This window comes from Tachyglossus aculeatus, chromosome 23 (assembly GCF_015852505.1).
Source record: "Tachyglossus aculeatus isolate mTacAcu1 chromosome 23, mTacAcu1.pri, whole genome shotgun sequence".
NCBI lineage: Eukaryota > Metazoa > Chordata > Mammalia > Monotremata > Tachyglossidae > Tachyglossus > Tachyglossus aculeatus.
In genome coordinates, this window is record NC_052088.1 from 36,730,358 (window position 1) to 36,757,039 (window position 26,682).

General features: G+C 48.5%; 1 protein-coding gene and 1 non-coding gene across 14 annotated transcripts in view; both read right to left on the reverse strand.

Moving 5' to 3' along the window:
• The window catches only part of PACS2 (phosphofurin acidic cluster sorting protein 2), a 238,099-nt gene continuing 211,417 nt past the window's right edge, over positions 1–26,682 (reverse strand). For 12 of the 13 annotated variants that reach the window (XM_038765675.1, XM_038765667.1, XM_038765666.1 and 9 more), the window contains 5 exons: positions 26,137–26,179; positions 19,919–20,054; positions 13,119–13,345; positions 4,538–4,651; positions 1–3,441 (listed from right to left, as the gene is read on the reverse strand). In XM_038765675.1, coding sequence (XP_038621603.1) covers positions 3,323–3,441; positions 4,538–4,651; positions 13,119–13,345; positions 19,919–20,054; positions 26,137–26,179 — 639 coding nt within the window. In that variant the 3' untranslated portion in view covers positions 1–3,322. Of the gene's footprint in view, positions 3,442–4,537; positions 4,652–13,118; positions 13,346–19,918; positions 20,055–26,136; positions 26,180–26,682 lie in introns of those variants that run through there. The other variant, XM_038765672.1, reaches the window with a different exon arrangement.
• Positions 19,024–19,096, reverse strand: TRNAT-UGU. Its single transcript has one exon. It is a non-coding gene; the product is annotated as a tRNA-Thr (tRNA).

Here is a 26,682-nt window from a genome sequence, read left to right on the forward strand (position 1 = left end):
ACTCCGTTCTACTGTACTCTCTCCAGCGTACAGTACAGTGCTCTGCACACAGTAAGCGCTCGATAAATACCATCCATCGACCGACTGAATGGAAGTGATCCGTGTACTCCTCTGGGCCTTCCTAACCTTGCCCACTCTGTCCCACAGCGACTGTGCAAAATGCCTCTGAAAAGAGCAATGAATAGAAACTTTTTATATTAAAAAAAATTATATAATTTTTCTTTCTTCCTGTACAAACTCTTAACAAAAGGGGAAACACGTGCCCACTCCGCGGCTGTGCTAAGTAAACATTTTAACTGTAATTAACAGAAATAAATACAAAACGCCCCAGAGTTTCCAGACGCGGGACGCCTTTCTCCTGCTTCCTGAGGGAGGGCGGGCCCCAAAGCCACGGTGGGATTCGGTCCCTGGCCTCTGAGAGGAGGGATCTCCGCCCTGAACCAAAGTAGAGGGGAAAACCGTCCCGCCCCCTCCTCAGCCAGCCAGATGGCCCTCGAGATGTCCGTTCGGAGACGTACACGCAGGCGTCCTCACTTCCCAAACCCGTGAGGGAAACTTTTGGACTGGGGCCGGACAGGAAAACGGAGGAAGGGCGGAAATGTTATTGCTTAGCCCGGCTCTCCCCACTCGGCCGGGCCCTCTCGCCTCCCAGCCGAGGAACGGAGAAGGCACCGGCGACGCCTCAATCGGTCTGCTAACTTCCAGAAGCCCATTCTCCGGCCGTGCAGCCTGGCTGCCGTCCTGCCTCGGCCGGGATTTCCGACCTGCTAAATTCCACCCGCCACGTGCAGTTCCTCCCCGTGGAGAGACGCGATCCCAGATACCCGTGGGCCCGGCACGCTGCTTTCCACCTTTCTGGGGAATGCCGCCGGGATTCCCGCTTGGCTGAGATTCCCAAAGGACGGGGTGAGGGGAATTTAGAGCCATCTCTTACCACTCAGGATCCAGACCCCACGGCCCACTTTCTGATTTTCCTTCTGCTGTCCCACAATTTCCCAACTCCACCCAGGTGAGCCAGATGATGATGGGGTGGGGTTTGGGGGGGAGGTTTGCAGAGGGAGACAGAGGGTCAAGGGGGAGCGGAGAGATGAAAAGTCACCTCTGTGCCGTCTTAGCTGACCAAGAAGGTGCGGTCAATCACTGAGCTCCCCCGGGGAGATCATGGCCTCCCTGCCTCCAGTCTCTGCTCCCTGGCCTCACCAGCTCTACCAAGAGTCACTTCCCTGGACAGGTTGGCTGTATTTGTGCTGGGGACGAGGTGAGAAGGGTGGAGAGTTTTGGGCAAACAAACCAACCAAAAAAGAAAAAATCAACGTGCCGGATAAACCCAAGACTCCTGCATCAGACCTCTGCCAATTAGGGTTTCCAGGATTCAATTCTCAAGGTCTAGGCTATGCACAGCCCCACCTGGTTAGCTTCTGGAACAAACAGATCCCTGCGGGAATTCAGACGGGGGGGTGTTAGCGGCCCTTCCAGCTTAGAGAACACTTCGTTGGAGCCGAAAGCTTAGACACGTCACCGATCAGAACCCACAGGGAGGTAGACCGCAACGACACGCTTCCGAAGGCGTAAGAGTCGGGTGGTCCTACTCGTCACTGAGCCACGGGAAGTGGACGCCACGTCACAGTGATTTTGGTAAGGCTGGGAAAACACCGGCTCCTTCGGGACAACCTTCAACTCCACGTCATTGGCGCCCGGCAGTTCCACCCCCAAACGAGGCCGCATCCCTTAGGAATCAGGGTGAAGGCGCGGCCAGACTCTTAAGTGAACTGGCAGTTTGGTTCGGATGGTGGACGAGGGGCCCTAAGAGCCACTTGGGCCTGTGCTGGCTAGGATGTCCGTGAGTTCCACAATCCCTCCAAGTGAAATCCACAGGCTAGGCTGAGAGGTATTCAAGTTAAGCCAACCTTGGATGTCCTATCCGCCTTAGTGCACACCTTCTGCAGGTCACCTCTTGCCTCCAGCTGGCCCCGTGACCGGATCTGTTGGTCGGCGGGCGGAGACGAAGCGGTCTGGTACGTAGGCCGAGGGGCGGGGGGCGCGGGGGGAACGGGCCTCTGAGGGTAGCGGGTTCCCAGAGGAGGTATCCGTGAGTACGCCCGTGTGCCGGGAGGCTTGACAAAACCCACACGAAAGTGAAAAGCGTGCTTACCCACCAGTCGGGGAGGGGCGAGGTTTGTGGGAGACCGGGTCTCGGACGGAAGAGGGTGACACGTACGGACGTGGGCGGAGCTCGGACTCCATCGCTGGTGGTGCAGAAGGGTAAAGCACGACAGAGTCCAGCTGGCTCAGTTACTAGCCACCAGGGTAATGCTGAGACTTGACAACAAAACGGCAACCTCTCTTTTTGGCAGCTAAATTAGAATAGAGTTATATTTAAAAGCATTAAAAAAAAAAAAAAAACTCGCTACTGCAAAATGCCAGTTTCTTTATGAGGCTGGAGGTCTGACCGAAAAACGTGACCTGATGGAAAACCTAAGAGATAGCAGCAAGCACCCCCGTGGGGTGCCAGCCGGCGGGATGCCAGCAGGAAGCTCCTGGCAGCGGGGCGGGGGGGCCAGAGGACGGTATGGGTTCTGGGGTGCTGTCGGCCTACGTTTTCTTCCAAAACGGGAATCCGACTCGGATGTCCCGATCCCACCCTGCGTCCTCCCGCGTTCCCCCCCGGGGAATTCCGGGCGCCGATCTCCGGTCGTTCGGAAACTCGCTCGCCTTCGTCCCCGCGGCCCGGACGGGCGGTCGGGCAGGCCGACCGAGGCGAGGCGGACCTCGCTCCTGAACGAACCCAGGCCCTGGTTTTCGCCAAGGAAGGAGTGGACCGCCTCGCCCGTCCGCTTGTCAAGTTTCTGGGGATGAACCGTTTGGAAACCGCCAGTCGGAGAACGTTTCTCAGTCCTCCTCCTCCCACCAAATCAAATCCCAAGTGAGATCCTCGAAGTTCAATTCAGCCGCCCCCCCCGCCCCCCTCCCCGCTCCTCTCGGGAAGCGTCCCAGATTAGTATGCAGTGAAGCTACTCCGCTCTCCAGGCTGGGAACTGTTCCTCGGTGGTTTGGGGGGTAATCGGCCAGCTTACGCTTAAGACTGCTTTTCCCGTGTGGGTTTTGGGGTTCGCCTCCCCCGCCCCCAAAGTAAACTTAACCATGAATAGAAAAGTAACTCAGAAATCATCCGAGCCCAGCTGCAAAGGATCTGCGGGACAGAAAGCAGAGTGGCTTCGGTCAGCAAGAGACTTGGCAAGCTCCGGGGAAGCCAAGGACTCGTCAGGGGCTCGCCGGCTCCTTCCCTCCCTCCCTCCCTCCTTCCCTCCGTCTGCTCGGAAACCTAGAAGGTAGATTTGGAGTGTCCGAAGATGCAGATGGGGAAGTGTTTGACGTGGGAAGACCACTGTGCCGCCAGCTGAAAAAACTTGACGTCGTTCCACTCGACTCCGTCGATCAGAACTGGGAGGAGGAAACAAGACGGCCACGGGTCAGTGTACGTGAGCACGCGCGCACGTGCACACCACTAAGTCCTCTGCCTCGCTGGATTCCCATGACAACGAACTCGCAGATGCGGCAGTTTTGGTTCCGACACGGCTAACGGGAAGGAGACTCGGGTTGGCTCCTTGAGGGAAAATACGCCTTGGGCCTTGAGGAAATTCACTTTATTACTTAAAGTCCTGAGCGTCTCACCCGCTTTGTTTTCCTCTCTGTACGTTTCCGGAGGGTAGGGATCGTGTCTACCGACTGTTCTGCACTCTCCCAAGCGCTCAGTACAGTGCTCTGCCTGCGGCAGGCGCTCAACATCATCATCATCATCAATCGTATTTATTGAGCGCTTACTATGTGCAGAGCACTGTACTAAGCGCTTGGGAAGTACAAATTGGCAACATACAGAGACAGTCCCTACCCAACAGTGGGCTCACAGTCTAAAAGGGGGAGACAGAGAACAAAACCAAACGTACTAACAAAATAAAATAAATAAATAGAACAGATATGTAAATAAAATAAATAGAATAGATATGTAATAAATAGAGTAGATATGTAAATAAATAGAATAGATATGTAAATAAATAGAATAGATATGTAGTAAATAGAATAGATATGTAGTAAATAGAATAGATATGTAGTAAATAGAATAGATATGTAATAAATAGAATAGATATGTATTCAACACATACCACCGATTGAGCGCAAGACACAGGCGGGGGAAAGGGAGTGATGTAGGGGGAGATGCGCGATCGTCAGGTTGTCCATTTTACAGATGGGGTAACTGAGGTCCAGAGGAGTGAAATGACTTGACCAGGGTCACCCAGAAGACAAGTGCTCAGCTCAGGTCCTCTGATCCCCAGGCCCGTGCTCTTTCCCCTGGGCTCTGCTGATTTTCTAACTTGAGTGGGGCGGCAGTGGAAAATCAGGAAGAGTCAAGGTAGAAAGCAACGTGTCGTGGGGAAATTTAGGCTCCCAGTAGAGAGCTGTAGCTCTCGGGCAGTTTCCCTTTCTGCGTGAGCCAATGGACCAGTCACGCCACAGAGGGGACCCAGGATTCGGCACTTACCCCGTAGCATGTTCTGCTGATGCTTAGCAGTGCAAATCAATCGACTAATTCCTTCAATGCATTGGCTCTTGGACTCGTATTCCTTGTCCTTGGTTTTTTTAGGCAAAAACATCACTAGGAGAAACAAAGATCATTCATCTTTTGTACCCATGGAGGATTGAATTCCGGGATTAAAGCCTTCTAGGCAAACTAACAAGGGGGAGAGGGGATAATAGTAATAATAATGATGGCATTTATTATGTGCTTACTATGTGCAAAGCACTGTTCTAAGCACTGGGGAGGTTACAAGGTGATCAGGTTGTCCCGTGGGGGGCTCACAGTCTTCATCCCCATTTTGCAGATGAGGTCACTGAGGCCCAGAGAAGTGAAGTGCCTTGCCCAAAGTCACACAGCTGACAAGTGGCGGAGCTGGGATTTGAACCCGTGACCTCTGACTCCAAAGCCCGTGCTCTTTTCACTGAGCCACGCTGCTCCCCTTCTTTCCATCATTAGAAAATGAAATCGGGGCCGCCAGTATACAGCTCAACCGAACAGGGAATCCGGGTGACTTCCAGCTTTGAAACTTGCGTGTGCAAAGAAAAGAGAGGCAGGGATATTCTGTCTCCTCCTCTAGACTGTGAGCTCCTTGTGTTCAGGGAAAGTGTCTACCAACTCTGTTGCATTGGACTCTCCCAAGCGCTTAGTACGGTGCTCTGCACACAGTAAGCGTTCAATAAATACGACTGATTGATTGACTTTGGGGAAAGAGCGCATTCCAGACAGCTGGGAGAGTGTTTCTTGTTGAGGAAGGTGGTATAAGTGACACAAGGACCTGATTATCTTGTTTTTAACCCCACCGCTTAGCATAGGACTTGGTACACAATAGGGACTACGCCATACGGTATAAAACAGCCTGAAGAGCTGTGTTTGTTCTGCTGTGTTTTTGCTCCCACCAAAAGCCATGTCAGAGGGAGGCAAGTCCAAAGCCATCAGCCCGTGGGTGCTTAGAAATCATTTTTGACGAATATACCAGTGGTGGCAGTTCCACCTCTTTTCTCTGACTCCGCCTGGAGGTTTAGAGCTGGGTGGCTTCCCCTCCCCCACCATGACCTCTGGCTTGCCTTTAGAAAGATTTTCACACTTTCAGCTGCCACAGTTCTAGATTAAATCCATCAGGTCCGACCTCCACAAAGTCACTTTCCCCCCCTTCTCCAGCCCCCCGGCTCTCAACACTCTCTGCTACTCTCCCATCCTTCCCAGCAGTATCCTCAGAGGAGCTCTCCTCCCTCCTCTCAAGTGCTACTCCGGCCACCTGTGCTTCTGACCCCATTCCCTCTCATCTCTTGAAATCTCTCGCTCCATCCCTTCTCCCCTCCTTAACTTCCATCTTCAACCGCTCACTCTCCACTGGTTCCTTCCCCTCTGCCTTCAAACATGCCCATGTCTCTCCCATCCTAAAAAAACCCTCTCTTGACCCCACCTCACCTTCTAGTTATCGCCCCATATCCCTCCTACCATTCCTTTCCAAACTCCTTGAACGAGTTGTCTACACGCGCTGCCTCGAATTCCTCAACACCAACTCTCTCCTCGTCCCCCTCCAGTCTGGCTTCCGTCCCCTACATTCCACAGAAACTGCCCTCTCAAAGGTCACCAATGACCTCCTGCTTGCCAAATCCAACGGCTCATACTCTGTCCTAATCCTCCTTGACCTCTCAGTTGCCTTCGACACTGTGGACCACCCCCTTCTCCTCAACACGCTATCCGACCTTGGCTTCACAGACTCCGTCCTCTCCTGGTTCTCCTCTTACCTCTCCAGTCGTTCTTTCTCAGTCTCTTTTGCAGGCTCCTCCTCCCCCTCCCATCCCCTTACTGTGGGGGTTCCCCAAGGTTCAGTGCTTGGTCCCCTTCTGTTCTCAATCTACACGCACTCCCTTGGTGAGACCTCATTCGCTCCCACAGCTTCAACTATCATCTCTACGCTGATGACACCCAGATCTACATCTCTGCCCCTGATCTCTCCCCCTCTCTCCAAGCTCGCATCTCCTCCTGCCTTCAGGACATCTCCATCTGGATGTCCGCTCGCCACCTAAAGCTCAACATGTCGAAGACTGAGCTCCTTGTCTTCCCTCCCAAACCTTGTCCTCTCCCTGACTTTCCCATCTCTGTTGACGGCACTACCATCCTTCCCGTCTCACAAGCCCGCAACCTTGGTGTCATCCTCGACTCCGCTCTCTCATTCACCCCTCACATCCAAGCCGTCACCAAAACCTGCCGGTCTCAGCTCCGCAACATTGCCAAGATCCGCCCTTTCCTCTCCATCCCAACCGCTACCCTGCCCGTTCATACTCTCATCCTATCCCGTCTGGACTACTGCATCAGCCTTCTCTCTGATCTCCCATCCTCGTGTCTCTCCCCACTTCAATCCATACTTCATGCTGCTGCCCGGATTGTCTTTGTCCAGAAACGCTCTGGGCAAGTTACTCCCCTCCTCAAAAATCTCCAGTGGCTACCAATCAACTTGCGCATCAGGCAGAAACTCCTCACCCTGGGCTTCCAGGCTGCCCATCCCCTCGCCCCCTCCTACCTCACCTCCCTTCTCTCCTTCTCCAGCCCAGCCCGCCCCCTCCGCTCCCCCGCCGCTAATTTCCTCACCGTACCTCGCTCTCGCCTGTCCCACCATCGACCCCCGGCCCACGTCATCCCCCGGGCCTGGAATGCCCCCAATCCCTCTGCCCATCCGCCAAGCTCGCTCTCTTCCTCCCTTCAAGGCCCTGCTGAGAGCTCACCTCCTCCAGGAGGCCTTCCCAGACTGAGCCCCTTCCTTCCTCTCCCCCTCGTCCCCCTCTCCATCCCCCCCATCTTACCTCCTTCCCTTCCCCACTGCACCTGTATATATGTATATATGTTTGTACATATTTGTTACTCTATTTATTTATTTATTTATTTTACTTGTACATATCTATTCTATTTATTTTATTTTGTTAGTATGTTTGGTTTTGTTCTCTGTCTCCCCCTTTTAGACTGTGAGCCCACTGTTGGGTAGGGACTGTCTCTATATGTTGGCAACTTGTACTTCCCAAGCACTTAGTACACTTCTCTGCACACAGTAAGCGCTCAATAAATACGGTTGATGATGATTGATGATAGACTGTCCAGGAGGCCCCCCCACCCCAGCTGAAACGACAGACCCCCGAATAATAATAATAATGATGATGGTATTTGTTAAGCGCTTACTATGCGCAAAGCACTGTTCTAAGCGCTGGGGGGGATATAAGATGATCAGGTTGTCCCATGTGGGGCTCACAGTCTTCATCCCCATTTTCCAGATGAGGTCACTGAGGCAGAGAGAAGTTAAAGTGGCTTGCCCAAAGCAACACAGCAGACAAGTGGCAGAGCCGGAATTTGAACCCAGAGCCATGGAGCCACGGAGTCACGCTGCTTCTCAGAGTCCAGGTCACCCAAGACCTAGCCTGGGAGTCAGAAGGACCGGGCTTCTAATCCGGGCACTGCCACGTGTCTGCTGTGGGACCGTGGGCAAGTCACTTCACTTTGCTGGGCCTCGGTTCCCTCATCTGTAAAATGGGGATTGAGACTGTGAGCCCCGCGTGGGACAAGGACTGTGTCCAACCCGATTTGCTTGTATATATTCCAGCGCTTAGTACATGTCTGGCACCTAACAGTAATTACGGTATTTGTTAAGCGCTTACTATGTGCTAAGCACTGTTCGAAGTGCGGAGCACTGCTCTTGGCCTCAGTTACCTCATCTGGAAAATGGGGATTGAGACTGTGAGCCCCGGGTGGGACAGGGACTGTGTCCCACCTGATTACCTGTGAGCCCACTGTTGGGTAGGGACTGTCTCTATATGTTGCCAACTTGTACTTCCCAAGCGCTTAGTACAGTGCTCTGCACACAGTAAGCGCTCAATAAATACGATTGATTGACTGATTGATTACCTTGTATTTACCCCAGTGCTTAGAAAAGTGCTTGGCACATAGCAAATACTTAACAAATAACACAATTATTACTAGTAGTAGTAAGTGCTCAATAAATGCCATAGATTGATTGATTGATCCATTAGTTTCTGGCCGAAAGGTGGTGGCCTAAGAATCCCACTACCACTGACCCCTGCTTTCCCAGGAGATGGGGCGCTATGGAATAAGAAGAATTAATTGTGGTATTTGTTAAGCACTTACTATGTGCCAAGCACTGTGCTACGTGCTGCGGTAGATACAATACAATCATCTCAGACACAGTCTCTGTTCCACGTGGGACTCATGGTCCACGAACGAGAGAGAACAGGTTCTGAATCCCCATTTTTACCGACAAGGAGGCTGAGGCAAAGAGAAATGAGGTGGCCTGCCCAAGGTCACACATGGCTCCGGGTTTCGGAGTCAGAGGTCATGGGTTCAAATCCCGGCTCCGCCGCTTCAGCTGTGTGACTTTGGGCAAGTCACTTCTCTGTGCCTCAGTTCCCTCATCTGTAAAATGGGGATGAAGACTGTGAGCCCCACCTTGTATCCTCCCCAGCGCTTAGAAGAGTGATTTGCACATAGTAGGTGCTTAACAAATACCAAGATTATTTGAGAAGCAGTGTGGCTCAATGGAAAGAGCATGGGCTTTGCAGTCTGAGGTCAGGGGTTCAAATCCCGGCTCTGCCAACTGTCAGCTGGGTGACCTTGGGCAAGTCACTTCACTTCTCTGTGCCTCAGTTACCTTATCTGTAAAATGGGGATTAAAACTGTGAGCCCCCCGTGGGACAACCTGATCACCTTGTAACCTCCCCAGCGCTTAGAACAGCGCTTTGCACATAGTTAGCGCTTAACAAATACCATCATTATTATTATTATTAGGCAAGTGATTGTGGCAGCAATTCCCAACTGTCAGTCAGTCAATCGTATTTATTGAGCACTTACTGTGTGCAGAGCACAGTGATTGGGAGAGTAAAATATAACAACAAACAGACATATTCCCCGCCCAAAACGAGCTCACAGTCTAGAGGGGGAGAAAGACATTAATATAAATAAATAAATGACAGATATGTACATAAGTGCTGTGGGGTTGGGAGGGGAGATGAAGTTTCTAGGACAAGTTACAGTATTTTGGAGGCCTTAAAGTCAGGGTATAACCAGGGTATAAATGCTTAGCACAGTGCTCTGCACACAGTAAGCACTCAATAAATACGATTGAATGAATGAACCAGCAGGTAGGATCCAGCTAATCCGATAATAATGGTAATAATCACTGTGGTATTTATTAAGTGCTTACTGTGTGCCAAGCATCATCATTAGCCCTGGGGTAGATTCATTCAATCGTATTTATTGAGCACTTGATTGTGTGCAAAGCACTGTACTATGCGCTTGGGAGGGTACAATATTAACAACAAACGGAAACATTCCCTGCCCGCAATGAGCTCACAGTCTAGAAAGGGAGACAGACATTAGTACACAAAAATAAATAAATTACAGACATATACATAAGTGCTTTGGGGATGGGAGGGAGGATAAATGAGGGGAGCAAGACAGGGTGATGCAGAAGGGGAGAGGAGGGCTTAGTCAGGGAAGGCTTCTTGGAGGAGATGGGCCTTCAATAAGACTTTGAAGTTGGGGAGAACAATTATTAGTCTGAAATGAAGAGGAAGGGCATCCCGGGCAAGAGGGAGGGTGTGGGCGAGCGGTCGGCAGCGAGACAGGCGAGATGGAGGCCCAGGGAGAAGGTAAGGATTAGAGGAACAAAGTGTTTGGGGTGGGTTGCACTAATAGAGTAGTGAGGTGATTGACTGCTTTAAAGCCAATGCTGAGGGGGTTTTGTTTGATGCAGAGGTGGATGGGCAACCACTGGAGTCTCTTGACGAGCGGAGAAAAACGGTCTGAACATTGTTGAAGGAAAACGATCCGGGCCGCAGAATGGAGTAGGGACTGGGGTGGGGAGAGACAGGAGGCGGAGAGGTCAACAAGGACGCTGATACAATAATCAAGACGGGGTAGGATAAGGGCTTGTATTAATGTGGCAGCAGTTTGTATGGAGAGGATGGGGTGGATTTTAGCGATGTTGTGAAGGTAGAACTGACAGAATTTAGTGATGAGTTGAATGTGTGGGTTGAACGAGAGAGGAGTCAAGGATAATGCCAAGGTTACGGGCTTGTGATACAGGAAGGATGGTGGTGCCGTCAACAGGGATGGGAAAATGAGCGGGAGGACAGGGTTCGGGTGGGCAGATACGAAGTTCTGTTTTAGCCGTGCTAAGTTTGAGGTGATGGGAGGACATCCAAGTAATAATAATAATGAATAATAATAATAATGGCATTTTTTAAGCGCTTACTATGTGCAAAGCACTGTCCTAAGTGCTGGGGGGATACAACGTGATCAGGTTGTCCCACGTGGGGCTCACAGTCAATCCCCAATTTACAAATGAGGTAACTGAGGCTCAGAGAAGTTAAGAGACTTGCCCAAGGTCACACAGCAGACATGTGGCGGAGCCGGAATTCGAACCCAAGACCTCTGACTCCAAAGCCCGGGCTCTTTCCATTGAGCCACGCTGCTTCTAAGTAGAGATGCCTTGCAGGCAGGAGGAAATGTGAGACTGCAGAGAGGGAGAGAGATCAGGGCTGGAGATGGAGATTTGGGTGTCATCAGCACAGAGGTGATAGTTGAAGCCTTGCGAGAGAATGAGTCTTCCAAGGGAGTGGGTGTAGATGGAGAAATGAAGGGGTCCCAGAACTGAACCTTGAGGGACACTCACGGTTAGGGGATGGGAGGGAGGGAAGGAGCCTGCGAAAGAGGCTGAAAATGAGTGGCCAGAGAGATAGGAGGAGAACAAGGAGAGGACAGAGTCAGAGAAGTCAAGGTTGGATAACATTTCCAGAAGGGAGTGGTTGACGGCGTCAAAGACAGCAGAGAGGTCGATGAGGATTAGGATGGGGTAGAGGCCGTTGGATTTGGCAAGATGGAGATCATCAGTGACCTTTCAGAGGGTGGATTTTATGGAGTGAAGGGGATAGAAGCCAGACTGGAGGGGGTCAAGGAGAGAATTGGAGGAGAGGAAATGGAGTCAGTGGGTGTAGACAGCTTGTTCAGAGAGTTTGGAAAGGAATGGTAGGAGGGAGATGGGGCGATAACTGGAGGGAGCTGTGGGGTCAACGGGTCAAGGGGTTGGTTTTTTTTTTTTTTTGGATGGGGAGATTTGGGCATGTTTAAAAGCAGTGGGGAAGAAGCCATTGGCGAGTGAACAGTTGAAGATGGCAGTAAGGGAGGGTGCAAGTATTCTGATGCAGTAAAAAGGAATGAGGTTGGATGCACAGGAGGAAGGAGTGGATTTTGAGAGAAGGCAGGGGATTTCCTCTAGCGATACCGCTGGGAAAGATGGGAGAGTTGAAGGAGGGGCAGGAGAGGGGAGGGACTGGAGAGGGGCTGGGGAGATTTTCGGGAGATCTCGCCTGATACTGGTGATTTTGTTGATGTACTAGTGGCCAGGTCATTGGGGTCCAGGGATGAGGGACAGATTGTGCGTGTGTCCCAGTTGGTGAGTGGGTGAGGAGGGGTGGAGCAGAAGGTCAGTGGAGTTGAGGAATGACCGAAGGCAGGCAGACACGAGATAATTGGGTCAAACGCGGCCCCTGTCCCACATAGGATCATAGTCTTAATCTCCCAATTTGCAGATGAGGGAACTGAGGTCCAGAGACGTGAGGCGACTTGCCCAAGGTCACACCGCAGACAAGCAGCGGGGCTGGGATTATTCATTCAATCGTATTTATTGAGCTCTTACTGTGTGTAAGCACTGTACTAAGCGCTTGGAAAGTAAAATTCGGCAATAAACAGTACCATTCGGCAACAAATAGTCTAGAACCCAGGTCCTCTGATTTCCAGGCCCATGCTCTTTCTGTGCTTCTCAATCTAGTTGCACAATGCGGCTCCGAGAACCCAGTCAGTCTACCAGCATCCAAGTAGTAATAATGATAATAATAAAAATAATAATGATATTTGCTAAGCACTGTTCTAAGCCCTGGGGAAGATTCAAGCAGCGTGGCTCAGTGGAAAGGGCACAAGCTTTGGAGTCAGAGGTTATGGGTTCAAATCCCGGCTCTGCCACCTGTCAGCTGTGTGACTTTGGCCAAGTCACTTCACTTCTCTGGGCCTCAGTTCCCTCATCTGTAAAACGGGGATGAAGATTGTGAGCCCCCTGTGGGACAACCTGATCATCTTGTAACCTCCCCAGCGCTTAGAACCGTGCTTTGCACATAATAAGCGCTTAATAAATGCCATCATTATTATTATTATTCAAGATAATCATGTTGGACGCAGTCCCTGTGCCACGTGGGGCTCACAGGGTAAGTAGGAGGGAGAACAACATACTGAATCCCCATTCTGAAGAGAAGGGAACTGAGGCAGAGAAGTGATGGGCCTTGCCTGAGGTCACAACGGCGGGCAAGTGGCAAAGCCGTGATTAGAACCTCGGTCCTCCGACGCCCAGGCCCGGGCTCTATCTACTAGGCCACACTGCTTCCGTGGATCCCGGCTCCTGCCCGATTCCACCGTACCCCCGATCCTGCTCAACTCCTGGCCCAAGTCGCACGGCCGTTCCCTGGGCGAGTTCTCCCCTCCTTACCTTTTTTGTTCTTTTCCTTTGTGACGACCGTCATGGACATGGTTGGAGTGGCTGCTGCCTCCCCGCTACAGGGCAGCCTGCTGACCTGGAGAGACCGGAAAGTGCATTTCAGTGTGTTTTTGGCAGTGGGAAGATCTTTCTTCTCTGGGTCTTTCTTCTTTTCCATGGGCTGCGCTGCGATCCAATAATCGACCTGCAGGCCCATCAATTCAGCACCAGCACTTTGGCTGGAAGGGAGAACAGGGGGAAAAGGGTCAATTCACTTTCCATTATTTTCTTTTCTCTCGCCTGACTGCTAAGGCCACCCCCACCACCTGCCTCAAAACACACACACACACATACACATCATTATCATCAAATGCCGTCAAGGTGTTTCCGATTCGTAGTGACTTTTATGGATTTTCATCCATGGGATTTTCTTGGTAAAAAACACAGAAGTAGTTTAATAATAATAATAATAATTACGGTAGTTGTTAAGCGCTTACTTTGTGCCAAGCACTGTTCTAAGCGCCGTGGTAGATACGAGGTAAGCAGGCTGTCCCACAAGAGGATCGCAGCCTAAATCTTCATTTTACAGATGAGGTAACTGAGGCACAGAGAAGTCAAGTGATTTGCCTAACGTCACACAGCAGACAAGTGGCCGAGCCAGGATTAGAACTCACGACCCCCAACTCCCAAGCCCAACCTCTTTCCACTAAGCCATGCTGGTTTACCATTGCCTTCTTCCGCGCAGTAAAAACTTAAGTGTCTGCCGTTGCGGCTTGCCCCAAATCAGTGTGGCCTCCAGTGGAAAGGGCATGAGGCTGAAGCCCCATATCTGTAATTCATTTATTTAATCAATCAATCAATCAATTGTATTTATTGAGCGCTTACTGTGTGCAGAGCACTGTACTAAGCGTTTGGGAAGTACAAGTTGGCAACATATAGGGACAGTCCCTACCCAACAGTGGGCTCACAGTCTTTATAATGTAATTTATTTACATTAATGCCTGTCTCCCCCATCTAGATGGTAAGCTCCTCGTGGGCAAGGAATGTATCTGTGATATTGTTATAAAACCATCCTCTCCCAAGCACTTAATACAGTGCTCTGCACACATTAAGCGCTCAATAAATTCGACCGACTGACTGACGGATAGGTCAGAGGATCTGAGTCCTAATCCCGGCTCCGCCACTTTTCTGCTGTGTGAAGTTGTGTCTTTGTGAAGTTGTGAAGTCCTGCTGTGTGTCTTTTAGACTGTGAGCCCACTGTTGGGTAGGGACTGTCTCTATATGTTGCCAATTTGTACTTCCCAAGCGCTTAGTACAGTGCTCTGCACATAGTAAGCGCTCAATAAATACAATTGATGATGATGATGATGATGATGAAGTTGGGCAAGTCACTTCATTTCTCTGGGCCTCAGTTACCTCATCGGTAAAATGGGGACTAAGACTGTAAGCCCCACGTGGGACTTGGATTATGTCCAATCTGAGCTTTTCTCTACCCCTGCGCTTAGTACAGTGCCTGATGCAAATACCAATAAATACCATGAAACAAATCCCATGAAAAAAATCCTCTAGCAGGGAATACAGGAAGTCCCTCTCCTCTTATCTGTAATTTATTTTAATATCTTTCTCTCCTGCTAGACGGTACATTCCTCGGGAGCAGGGACTGTATCAACTGGATATATCAAGCTACTACTACACACAGTAAGCACTCGGTAAGTACAAGCAATAACAATAATGGCATTTATTAAGCACTTACTGTGTGTTAAGCATTTCTTCTAAGTGCTGGGTAGATACAAGTGAATCAAATGCCATGAAAAAAATCCTCTAGCAGGGAATACAGGAAGTCCCTCTCCTCTTATCTGTAATTTATTTTAATATCTTTCTCTCCCGCTAGACCGTAAATTCCTCGGGAGCAGGGACTGTATCAACTGGATATATCACGCGACTACTACAGTACTCTGCACACAGTAAGCACTCGATAAGTACAAACAATAACAATAATGGCATTTATTAAGCACTTACTGTGTGTTAAGCATTTGTTCTAAGTGCTGGGTAGATACAAGTGAATCAAATACCGTGAAAAAAATCCTCTAGCAGGGAATACAGGAAGTCCCTCTCCTCTTATCTGTAATTTATTTTAATATCTTTCTCTCCCGCTAGACCGTAAATTCCTCGGGAGCAGGGACTGTATCAACTGGATATATCAAGCGACTACTACAGTACTCTGCACACAGTAAGCACTCGATAAGTACAAACAATAACAATAATGCCCACTGTTGGGTAGGGACTGTCTCTATATGTTGCCAATTTGTACTTCCCAAGCGCTTAGTACAGTGCTCTGCACACAGTAAGCGCTCAATAAATACGATTGATGATGATGATAATGGCATTTATTAAGCACTTACTGTGTGTTAAGCATTATTCTCAGTGCTGGGTAGATACAAGTGAGTCAGGTTGGACATGTGTTGCCAATTTGTGTTTGCCAATTGTGTTGCCAACTCTATGTGTTGGCAATTTGTACTTCCCAAGCGCTTAGTACAGTGTTCTGCACATAGTAAGCACTCAATAAATACGATTGATTGATTGATTGATTGATTGACACAGTCCCTGACCCACACGGGGCTCACAGTCTAAGCAGATGGAAAAACAGGTAGTGGATCACCACTTCACAAATAATGGCACTTGATGGGTGCTTACTATGTGCCAAGCACTGTTCTAAGCACTACAGTAGATACAAGTTAATCAGGTTGGGCACAGTTTCTGTCCCACATCCTCTTAATCCCCATTTTACAGATGAGGGAACTGAGGCTTAGAGAAGTGAAATGACTTCCCCAAGGTCACACAGCAGACAAGTGGTAGGGCCGGGGTTAGAATCCAGTTCCTTCTGACTCCTAAGGCCCATGCTCTATAATAATAATAATAATAATGGTATTTGTTAAGCGCTTATTATGTGCAAAGCACTGTTCTAAGCGCTGGGGAGGTTACAAGGTGATCAGGTTGTCTCACAGGGGGCTCACAGTTTTAATCCTCATTTTACAGATGAGGTAACTGAGGCACAGAGAAGTGAAGTGACTTGCCCACAGTCACACAGCTGACAGGTGGCAGAGCTGGGATTTGAACCCATGACCTCTGACTCCAAAGCCCGGGCTCTTTCCACTGAGCCACGCTGCTTCTAGCCACCAGAGAAGCAGTGTGGCTCAGTGGAAAGAGCACGGGCTTTGGAGTCAGAGGTCGGGGGTTCAAATCCCAGCTCCACCACTTGATGAAGATGATGATGGCATTTATTAAGCGCTTACTATGTGCAAAGCACTGTTCTAAGCGCTGGGGAGGTGACAAGGTGATCAGGTTGTCCCACAGCGGGGCTCACAATCTTCATCCCCAGTTTACCGATGAGGTAACGGAGGCCTAGAGAAGTGAAGTGACTTGCCCAAAGTCACACAGCTGACAATTGGCAGAGCCGGGATTCGAACCCATGACCTCTGACTCCAAAGCCCGGGCTCTTTCCACCGAGCCATGCTGCTGCTTCCACTTGTCAGCTGTGTGACTTTGGGCAAGTCACTTCACCTCTCTGGTCCTCAGTTCCCTCATCTGTCAAATGGGGATGAAGCCTGTGAGCCCCCCGTGGGGCAACCTGATCACCTTGTAACCTCCCCAGCGCTTAGAACGGTGCTTTGCGCGTAGTAAGCGCTTAATAAATGCCATCATCATCATTATCCCTAAAGCCACGCAGCTTTCACACAGCAGTTAAATCATCATCATCATCATCAATCGCATTTATTGAGCGCTTACTATGTGCAGAGCACTGTACTAAGCGCTTGGGAAGTCCAAATTGGCAACATATAGAGACAGTCCCTACCCAACAGTGGGCTCACAGTCTAAAAGGGGGAGACAGAGAACAAAACCAAACATACTAACGAAATAAAATAAATAGAATAGATATGTACAAGCAAAATAAATAAATAAATAAATAGAGTAATAAATATGTACAAACATATATACATATATACAGGTGCTGAGGGGAAGGGAAGGAGATTAAATGACTTGCCCAGGGTAAAACAATAGACGGGGCAGAGCCGGAATGAAAACCCAGATCCCGCGACTCCCAAATGCCCGTGCTGTTTCCTCCAGGCCACCCAGGTTCTCGCTGCTTGATTATTTATTTCAACCTGCAGTCTCCACCGTCCAAACGCTTTGGCCAAGACTTTTGAACAGGAGACGAAAGCTGATGGTTGCAGAGATTTGCGGCGTGGCTCAGTGGAAAGATCCCCGGGCTTTGGAGTCAGAGGTCATGGGTTCGAATGCCGGCTCCGCCAACTGTCAGCTGGGTGACTCTGGGCAAGTCACTTCACTTCCCTGTGCCTCAGTTACCTCATTTGTAAAATGGGGATGAAGACTGTGAGCCCCTCGGGGGACAACCTGATCACTCTGTAACCTCCCCAGTGCTTAGAACAGTGCTTTGCACATAGTAAGTGCTTAATAAATGCCATTATTATTACTATTATACTATTATTATTATTATTATTATTATTATCATTTCTGTGGGTCTGACGGTCTGCCCAGGAGCTACCCACTGTGGCTCAGTGGAAAGATCCCGGGCTTTGGAGTCAGAGGTCAAGGGTTCAAATCCTGGCTCCCCAATTGTCAGCTGTGTGACTTTGGGCAAGTCACTTCACTTCTCTGGGCCTCAGTTCCCTCATCTGTCAAATGGGGATGAAGACTGTGAGCCCCCCGTGGGACAACCTGATCACCTTGTAACCTCCCCAGCGCTTAGAACAGTGCTTTGCACATAGTAAGTGCTTAATAAATGCCATTATTATCATTATTTCTGTGGGTCTGACGGTCTGCCCAGGAGCTACCCAGCGTGGCTCAGTGGAAAGAGCCCGGACTTTGGAGTCAGAGGTCATGGGTTTGAATCCTGACTCCACCAACTATCAGCTGTGTGACTTTGGGCAAGTCACTTCACTTCTCTGGGCCTCAGTTACCTCATTTGTAAAATGGGGATTAAGACTGGGAGCCCCTCGGGGGACAACCTGATCACTTTGTAACCTCCCCAGTGCTTAGAACAGTGCTTTGCACATAGTAAGTGCTTAATAAATGCCATTATTATCATTATTTCTGTGGGTCTGACGGTCTGCCCAGGAGCTACCCAGCGTGGCTCAGTGGAAAGAGCCCGGGCTTTGGAGTCAGAGGTCATGGGTTCGAATCCTGGCTCCCCAATTGTCAGCTGTGTGACTTTGGGCAAGTCACTTCACTTCTCTGGGCCTCAGTTCCCTCATCTGTCAAATGAGGATGAAGACTGTGAGCCCCACGTGGGACAACCTGATCACCTTGTAACCTCCCCAGCGCTTAGAACAGTGGTTTGCACACAGTAAGTGCTTAATAAATGCCATTATTATTATTATTATTATTATTACATGACCGGGGCCCTGCCCACGGCCGGCTCAGTCTGGCTGAGAAGGGCACTAGGGACATTGAACTGCACTTCGATCTGTGACCTTAAACCTTTAATCTTCTCCCCACGCCCGACCCCATAGCACTTAATAACTGGTATTTGTTAAGTGCTTACTATGTGCCAGGTGCTGTACTACGTGGTGTAGTGGAGAAAGCACAGGCCTGCGAGTCAGGAGGTCATGGGTTCTAATCCCGGCTCTGTCACTTGTCTGCTGTGTGATCTTGAGTATGTCACTTCACTTCTCTGGGGCTCAGTTACCTCGTCTGTAAAACGGGGATTGAGTCTGTGAGCCCCACGTGGGACAAGGGACTGTGTCCAACATTCATTCATTCATTCGATCGTATTTATGGAGTTCTTACTGTGCGCAGAGCACTGTACTAAGCGCTTGGGAAGTACAAGTTGGCAACATATAGAGATGGTCCCTACCCAGCAACGGGCTCACAGTCGAGAAGAAAAAAGTAGTATAGAAGGCCCTAGTGAGATTTGAACTCATGACCCCTGGTTTACAAGACCAGTGCTCTAACCCCTGAGCTATAGGGCCACTTTTTTTTTTTTAAAGCACTTAACAAATACCATAATTATGAGAAGCAGCGTGGCTTCGAGGAAAGAGCATGGGCTTGGGTGGCAGAGGACATGGGTTCTTATCCTGGCTCCGCCACTCATCAGCTGCATGACTTTGGGCAAGTCACTTCACTTCTCTGGGCCTCAGTTACGTCATCTGTAAAATGGGGATTAAGACGGTGAGCCCCGCGTGGGACAACCTGATGACCTGGTATCTACCCCGGCGCTTAGAACGGTGCTTGGCACACAGTAAGCGCTTCACAAATACCATCATTATTATTATTATTACTAAGCGCTGGGGTGGATACAAGCAAACTGGGTTGGACACAGTCCCTGTCCCACGTGGGGCTCACAGTCTCAATCCCCGTGTTACCGATGAGGTAACTTATTACCTTTAAATTATGCATTTTAAATTAATCAGTTATTCACGTTACTGTCTGCCTCCCCCGCAGACTGTCAGCACGTACGGGCAGAGCACGTGTCCGCTAATTCTGTTGTCGCGTACTCTCCCAAGCGCTTAGTACAGACTGTGAGCCCACTGTTGGGTAGGGACTGTCTCTATCTGTTGCCAATTTGTACTTCCCAAGCGCTTAGTCCAGTGCTCTGCACTCAGTAAGCGCTCAATAAATAGGATTGATTGATTGATTGACAGTACCGTGCTCTGCGCCCAGCGAGCGCTCGATAAATACCGCTGCTTGACTGAAGCTCATGGGCTCGTTACTGGGAGTTGGGAAGAAGAGCCAGGGACCCGCGCCACAGTTCTGATTTGGACGACAGGAGCCGGAGACGGAAGAGGATTTACCTGGGCGAAGAAAAGCTGCCGGTCACGGATGGAGAGGAGGGTGGGGTGGGAGAAGCTTCCTTTCCAGCAGGAGACATCGAAGGGGGCGTGGAGGAAAGAACGGTGGAGCTGGAGGGTGCCGCATCATCCGAATCACCTGGACGGAAAGAGCCAAGTCACCGATAATAATCATCATCGTAATAATTGGGCTACTTGTTAATAATAATAATGATGGCATTTTTTAGGCTGTGAGCCCACTGTTGGGTAGGGACTGTCTCTATATGTTGCCAATTTGTACTTCCCAAGCGCCTAGTACAGTGCTCTGCACACAGTAAGCGCTCAATAAATACGATTGATGATGATGATGATGATGATGGCATTTATTAAACGCTTACTATATGCAAAAGCACCGTTTTAAACGCTGGGGAGGTTACAAGGTGATCAGGTTGTCCCACGGAGGGCTCCCAGTCTTCCTCCCCATTTTACCTAGGAGGTCACTGAGGCACAGAAAAGTGAAGTGACTTGCCCAAAGCCACACAGCTGACAACTGGCGGAGCCGGGATTTGATCCCATGACCACTGACTCCAAAGCCCGGACTCTTTCCACTGAGCCACGCTGCTTCTCATATAATAATAATAATAATGGTGGCATTTGTTAAGCGCTTACTATGTGCAAAGCACTGTTCTAAGCGCTGGGGGGGATACAAGGTGATCAGGTTGGCCCACGTGGGGCTTCCAGTCATCATCCCCCTTTTACAGGTGAGGTCACTGAGGCTCCGAGAAGTTAAGTGACTTGCCCAAGGTCACACAGCAGACACGTGGCGGAGCCGGGACTCAAACCCATGACCTCTTACTCCAAAGCCCGGGCTCTGTCCACTGAGCCACGCTGCTTCTAATATCATAATCATATCATATATATAATAATGTATATGCATAAATATATGTATATATATAATCATATCATAATCATCATACTAATTGGGGTATTTGTTAAGTGCTTACTATGTGCCAAGCCATGACCTCTGACTCCAAAGCCCGGGCTCTTTCCACTGAGACATGCTGCTTCTAATATCTTAATCATATCATATATATAATAATGTATATGTATAAATGTATGTGTGTGTATATATATATATATATATATATATATATATATATATAATCATATCATAATCATCATACTAATTGGGGTATTTGTTAAGTGCTTACTATGTGCCAAGCCATGACCTCTGACTCCAAAGCCCGGGCTCTTTCCACTGAGCCATGCTGCTTCTAATATCTTAATCATATCATATATATAATAATGTATATGTATAAATATATGTATATATATATATATAATCATATCATAATCATCATACTAATTGGGGTATTTGTTAAGTGCTTACTATGTGCCAAGCCATGACCTCTGACTCCAAAGCCCGGGCTCTTTCCACTGAGCCACGCTGCTTCTAATATCTTAATCATATCACATATATAATAATGTATATGTATAAATATATGTGTATATATATATATATAATCATATCATAATCATCATACTAATTGGGGTATTTGTTAAGTGCTTACTATGTGCCAAGCCATGACCTCTGACTCCTAAGCCCGGGCTCTTTCCACTGAGCCACGCTGCTTCTAATATCTTAATCATATCATATATATAATAATGTATATGCATAAATATATGTGTATATATATATATATATAATCATATCATAATCATCATACTAATTGGGGTATTTGTTAAGTGCTTACTATGTGCCAAGCACTCTACTAAGTGCTGGAGGGGATACAATATCATCAGGCCCCAGAGGGGGTTCACAGTCGAAGTAGGAGGGAGAACAGGTATTGAACCCCCATTTTGCAAATGAGGGAATTCATTCATTCAATCGTACTTATTGAGCGCTTACTGTGCGCAGAGCACTGTACCAAGCGTTTGGAAAGTACAATACGGCAACAGAGACAATCGCTACCCGACAAGGGGCTCACGGTCTAGAAGATAATAACTGTGGTATTTGTTAAGCGCTTACTATGTGCCAAGCACTGTACTAAGCGCCGGGGAAGATACAAGCAAAACGGGTTGGACGCAGTCCCTGTCCCACATGAGGCTCACAGTCTCAATCCCCATTTTCCAGACGAGGGAACTGAGGCCCAGAGAAGTGAAGTGACTTCACGCAGTAAACAAGTGGCAGAGCCGGGAGTAGAACCCACGAGAACCCAGAGAAGCAGCGTGGCTCAGTGGGAAGAGCCCGGGCTTTGGAGTCAGAGGTCACGGGTTCAAATCCCGGCTCCGCCACCTGTCACCTGTGTGACTTTGGGCAAGTCACTAAACTTCTCTGTGCCTCAGTGACCTCATCTGGAAAATGGGGATGAAGACTGTGAGCCCCCCGTGGGACAACCTGATCACCTTGTAACCTCCCCAGCGCTTAGAACAGTGCTTTGCACATAGTAAGCGCTTAATAAATGCCATCATTATTATTATTATTATTATTATGACCTTCTGAGTCCCAGACCTGTGCTCTAGCTACTACGCCTTGCTTGAAGGGACTTACCCAAGGTGCCACAGCATCATCATCATCATCATCAATCGCATTTATTGAGCGCTTACTATGTGCAGAGCACTGTACTAAACGCTTGGGAAGTACAAATTGGCAACATATAGAGACAGTCCCTACCCAACAGTGGGCTCACAGTCGAAAAGGGGGGGACAAGTGGAGGAGCTTGGATTAGAACTCGGGTCTTCTGAGTTCCAGGCCCGTGCTCTATCCATTAGATCGTGCTGCTTCTCGTGGTGAGGAGCGCTCTGAAGCTGCATCCTCATATGTTATATCCTCTGCAGCTGCATGTGTTTCTACATATTTATTACTCTATTTATTGATTTATTTTACTTGTCCATATCTATTCTATTTATTTTATTTTGTTAGTATGTTTGGTTTTGTTCTCTGTCTCCCCCTTTTAGACTGTGAGCCCACTGCTGGGTAGGGACCGTCTCTATATGTTACCAACTTGTACTTCCCAAGTGCTTAGTACAGTGCTCTGCACACAGTAAGCGCTCAATAAATACGATTGATGATGATCCTCGCCCCAACAGCTGAGGGATGGGGAGGGGAATTGGTCCCAGAAACCTAGGGGGACGGGGCAGGCCAACGACCACTAGCCAGACCGGCGGAGGTGCAGGGAAAACTCCATTTCTTCGCTTTTCCTTGGACGGGGCAGACCTGGGCTTGGAATTGGATCCCGACTACTAGTCTCAGAGCCCCTCTGGAAAGAGAGGCTGCCGGCTGCTGACCCCAAGGGGGTTTGGGGAGAAACTGGCCGAGAAATTGGTCCCGAAGGGTCTGCGTGATACAAAAAAAAAATCCTTCCCTGGGAGGGGCAAAATGGGTTGCGACTGTTAACGCGAGAGGAATCGAAAATCCTCTTGACAGACCAAAGTAACGACAAATGGGGTCTATTTTTCCAAGTGCAGACTGAATAGGTCTCAGGCCTCAGGCCTTTGCACTGCTCCATTAACCGTATATATATATATATATATATATATATATATATATATATATATATATACAACAATGCATATATACAATAATGTATATATACAATAATGTATAGATATACAATAATGTATAATGTATAATGTATGTATATATATTATTATACAATAATGTATAATATATTATAATATATATACATTATATATAATGTATATATGTATAATGTATAATATAATATAATGTATAATATATATAATACATATATAATATATATTATAATGCATAATGTATAATACATACATATAATATATATTATAATGCATAATATATATAATACATTATAATATATATTATACATTATTGTATAATAATACATATACATACATTATACATTATTGTATAATGTGATTATTAGGATGTCATATTATATTTAAGGTCACATCTCTTCCAAGAGGCCTTCCCCGATTTTCCCCGGCTCCCTCTCACTTGGAGCTGTGTGACCCTTGGGCGTTTGATTCACTCATTCAATCGTATTTACTGAGCACTTACTACGTGCAGAGCACTGTGCTTAGCGCTTATGTACATCTCTTTAAACTATACACGATCAACTGTTTATATTAATATCTGTCTCCGGCTCAAGACTGTAAGCTTGTTATGGGCAGAGAACATGTCTGCTAATTCTGTTGCACTGTATTACCAGGAGCAGTGTGGTTCAGTGGAAAGAGCCCGGGCTTGGGAGTCAGAGGTCTTGGGTTCTAATCCCGGCTCCGCCTCTTGTCTGCTGTGTGACTTTGGGCGAGTCATTTCACTTCTCTGGGCCTCAGTGACCTCATCTGGAAAATGGGGATGAAGACTGTGAGCCCCCCGTGGGACAACCTGATTAGCTCGTATCTACCCCGGCGCTTAGGACAGTGCTTGGCAAATAGTAAGCGCTTAACAAAAACCATCATCATCCTTAGTATTATTACTCTCCCAAGCACTTAGTAAAGTGCTCTGCACTATGCACACAGTAAGCGCTCAATAAATACGACTGAATGAACAGGAAGAGCTCAATAAACACCACTGATTGACATTAACATATCTATTCTATTTATTTTATTTTGTTAGTATGTTTGGTTTTGTTCTCTGTCTCCCCCTTTTAGACTGTGAGCCCACTGTTGGGTAGGGACTGCCTCTATATGTTGCCAATTTGGACTTCCCAAGCGCTTAGTACAGTGCTCTGCACATAGTAAGCGCTCAATAAATACGATCGATGATGATTAACAAACATGGAATTTGTATATATCTACAAATGGCTTTGTTAAGTGCTTACTATGTTCCAGGAACTGTTCTAACTTCTGGAGTAGATTCGAGCTCATCAGGCTGGACATAGTCTCTGTCCCACACGGACCTCAAAGTCTTAATCCCCATTTTACAGATGAGGTAACTGAGGCCCAGGGCTGTGAAGTGACTTGCCTAAGGTCACGCTGCAGACAAGTGGAGGAATTAGGATTCGAACCCAGTCCTTATGACTCCCGGGACCATGCTTTTTCTTATATAAATCCTGGCTATATTAAGCACCAAATATTAATAATAATTGTCGGATATAGTGAGCATTTATTATGTGCCGTGCTCTGGCTAACCGCTGGGTAGGTATAATACAATCAGATTGGTCCTGGTCCCTGAGCCATATGGGGCTCACAGACCAAAGGGGAAGGCAAACACGTATTTCCAGTTCCCCCAATTATCAGCTGTGTGACTTTGGGCAAGTCACTTCACTTCTCTGTGCCTCAGTTACCTCATCTGGAAAATGGGGATGAAGACTGCGAGCCCCCCGAGGGACCACCTGATCTCCTTGTAACCTCCCCAGCGCTTAGAACGGTGCTTTGCCCATAGTAAGCGCTTAATAAATGCCATCATCATTAGGTACTGAATCCCTCTTTTACAGAAGAGGAAACCGAGGCCGGACGAGCAAAGTGACTCACCCGAAGTCCTACAGCAGGCATGTGGCAGAACTGGGATGAGAACGCCAGTCTCCTGACTTCCAATCAATCAATCAATCAATTGTATTTATTGAGCGCTTACTGTGTGCAGAGCACTGTACTAAGCGCTTAGCACAGCCCTGAGCTCCTTCCACTAGGGCACACCGCTTTCACCCCTGGGGAAAGGAGGGGATGGGAACTAGGGCAGAAGTGCTTAGTACGGTAAGCGCTCAATAAGTGTTTTGTTGTCTGTCTCCCCCTTCATCATCATCATCATCATCATCATCAATCGTATTTATTGAGTGCTTACTATGTGCAGAGCACTGTACTAAGCGCTTGGGAAGTACAAATTGGCAACATATAGAGACAGTCCCTACCCAACAGTGGGCTCACAGTCTAAAAGGGGGAGACAGAGAACAAAACCAAACATACTAACAAAATAAAATAGAATAGATATGTAGAAATAAATTAAATAAATAAATAGAGTAAAAAAATATGTACAAACATATATACACATATACAGGTGCTGTGGGGAAGGGAGGGAGGTAAGATGGGCGGATGGAGAGGGGGACGAGGGGGAGAGGAAGGAAGGGGCTCAGTCTGGGAAGGCCTCCTGGAGGAGGTGAGCTCTCAGCAGGGCTAGTCCCCCTTCTAGACTGAGAGCCCGCTGTTGGCTATGTTGCCGATCTGTACTTCCCAAGCGCTTAGTACAGTGCTCCGCACGCAGTAAGCGCTCAATAAGTACAACTGAATGAATGAGCGGACTGACTGATAACAGGGCGTCGCTTTACCTGACGTCGCGCAGGACTGCTCTACTATTCCAACTTTCACCACCTAGAAGGCAATGAAATGACGCGTGAGTTTTCTCATTCGTGATCATCTCGAGTCTCTCCAGGGGAAGCGCCGGGCCGGTGGTGAAGACGTCTGCAGCCCTGAAAGCCCCGGGCCTCCCCGGTTACACGCGCGTCTCCCTTATTCCCCCCGCAGAGTTTAAGCGTCGGCCCGAGAGGCTTGAAGTGGTCACATCAGCGGCGGCGAGCCCACGGCTGAGCAGCCGACTGGCTGCCACAGTCCCGAAGGGCATGAGGGAGTAGTGGAAGAGACTCTCCCGACACCCCCTGGGCCATGATAATAATACTAATAATAATAATGATGGCATTTATTAAGCGCTTACTATGTGCAAAGCACTGTTCTAAGCGCTGGGGAGGTCACAAGGTAATCAGGTTGCCCCACGGGGGGCTCACAGTCTTAATTCCCATTTTACAGATGAGGGAACTGAGGCCCAGAGAAGTGAAGTGACTTGCCCCAAGTCACACAGCTGACAATCAGCGGAGCCG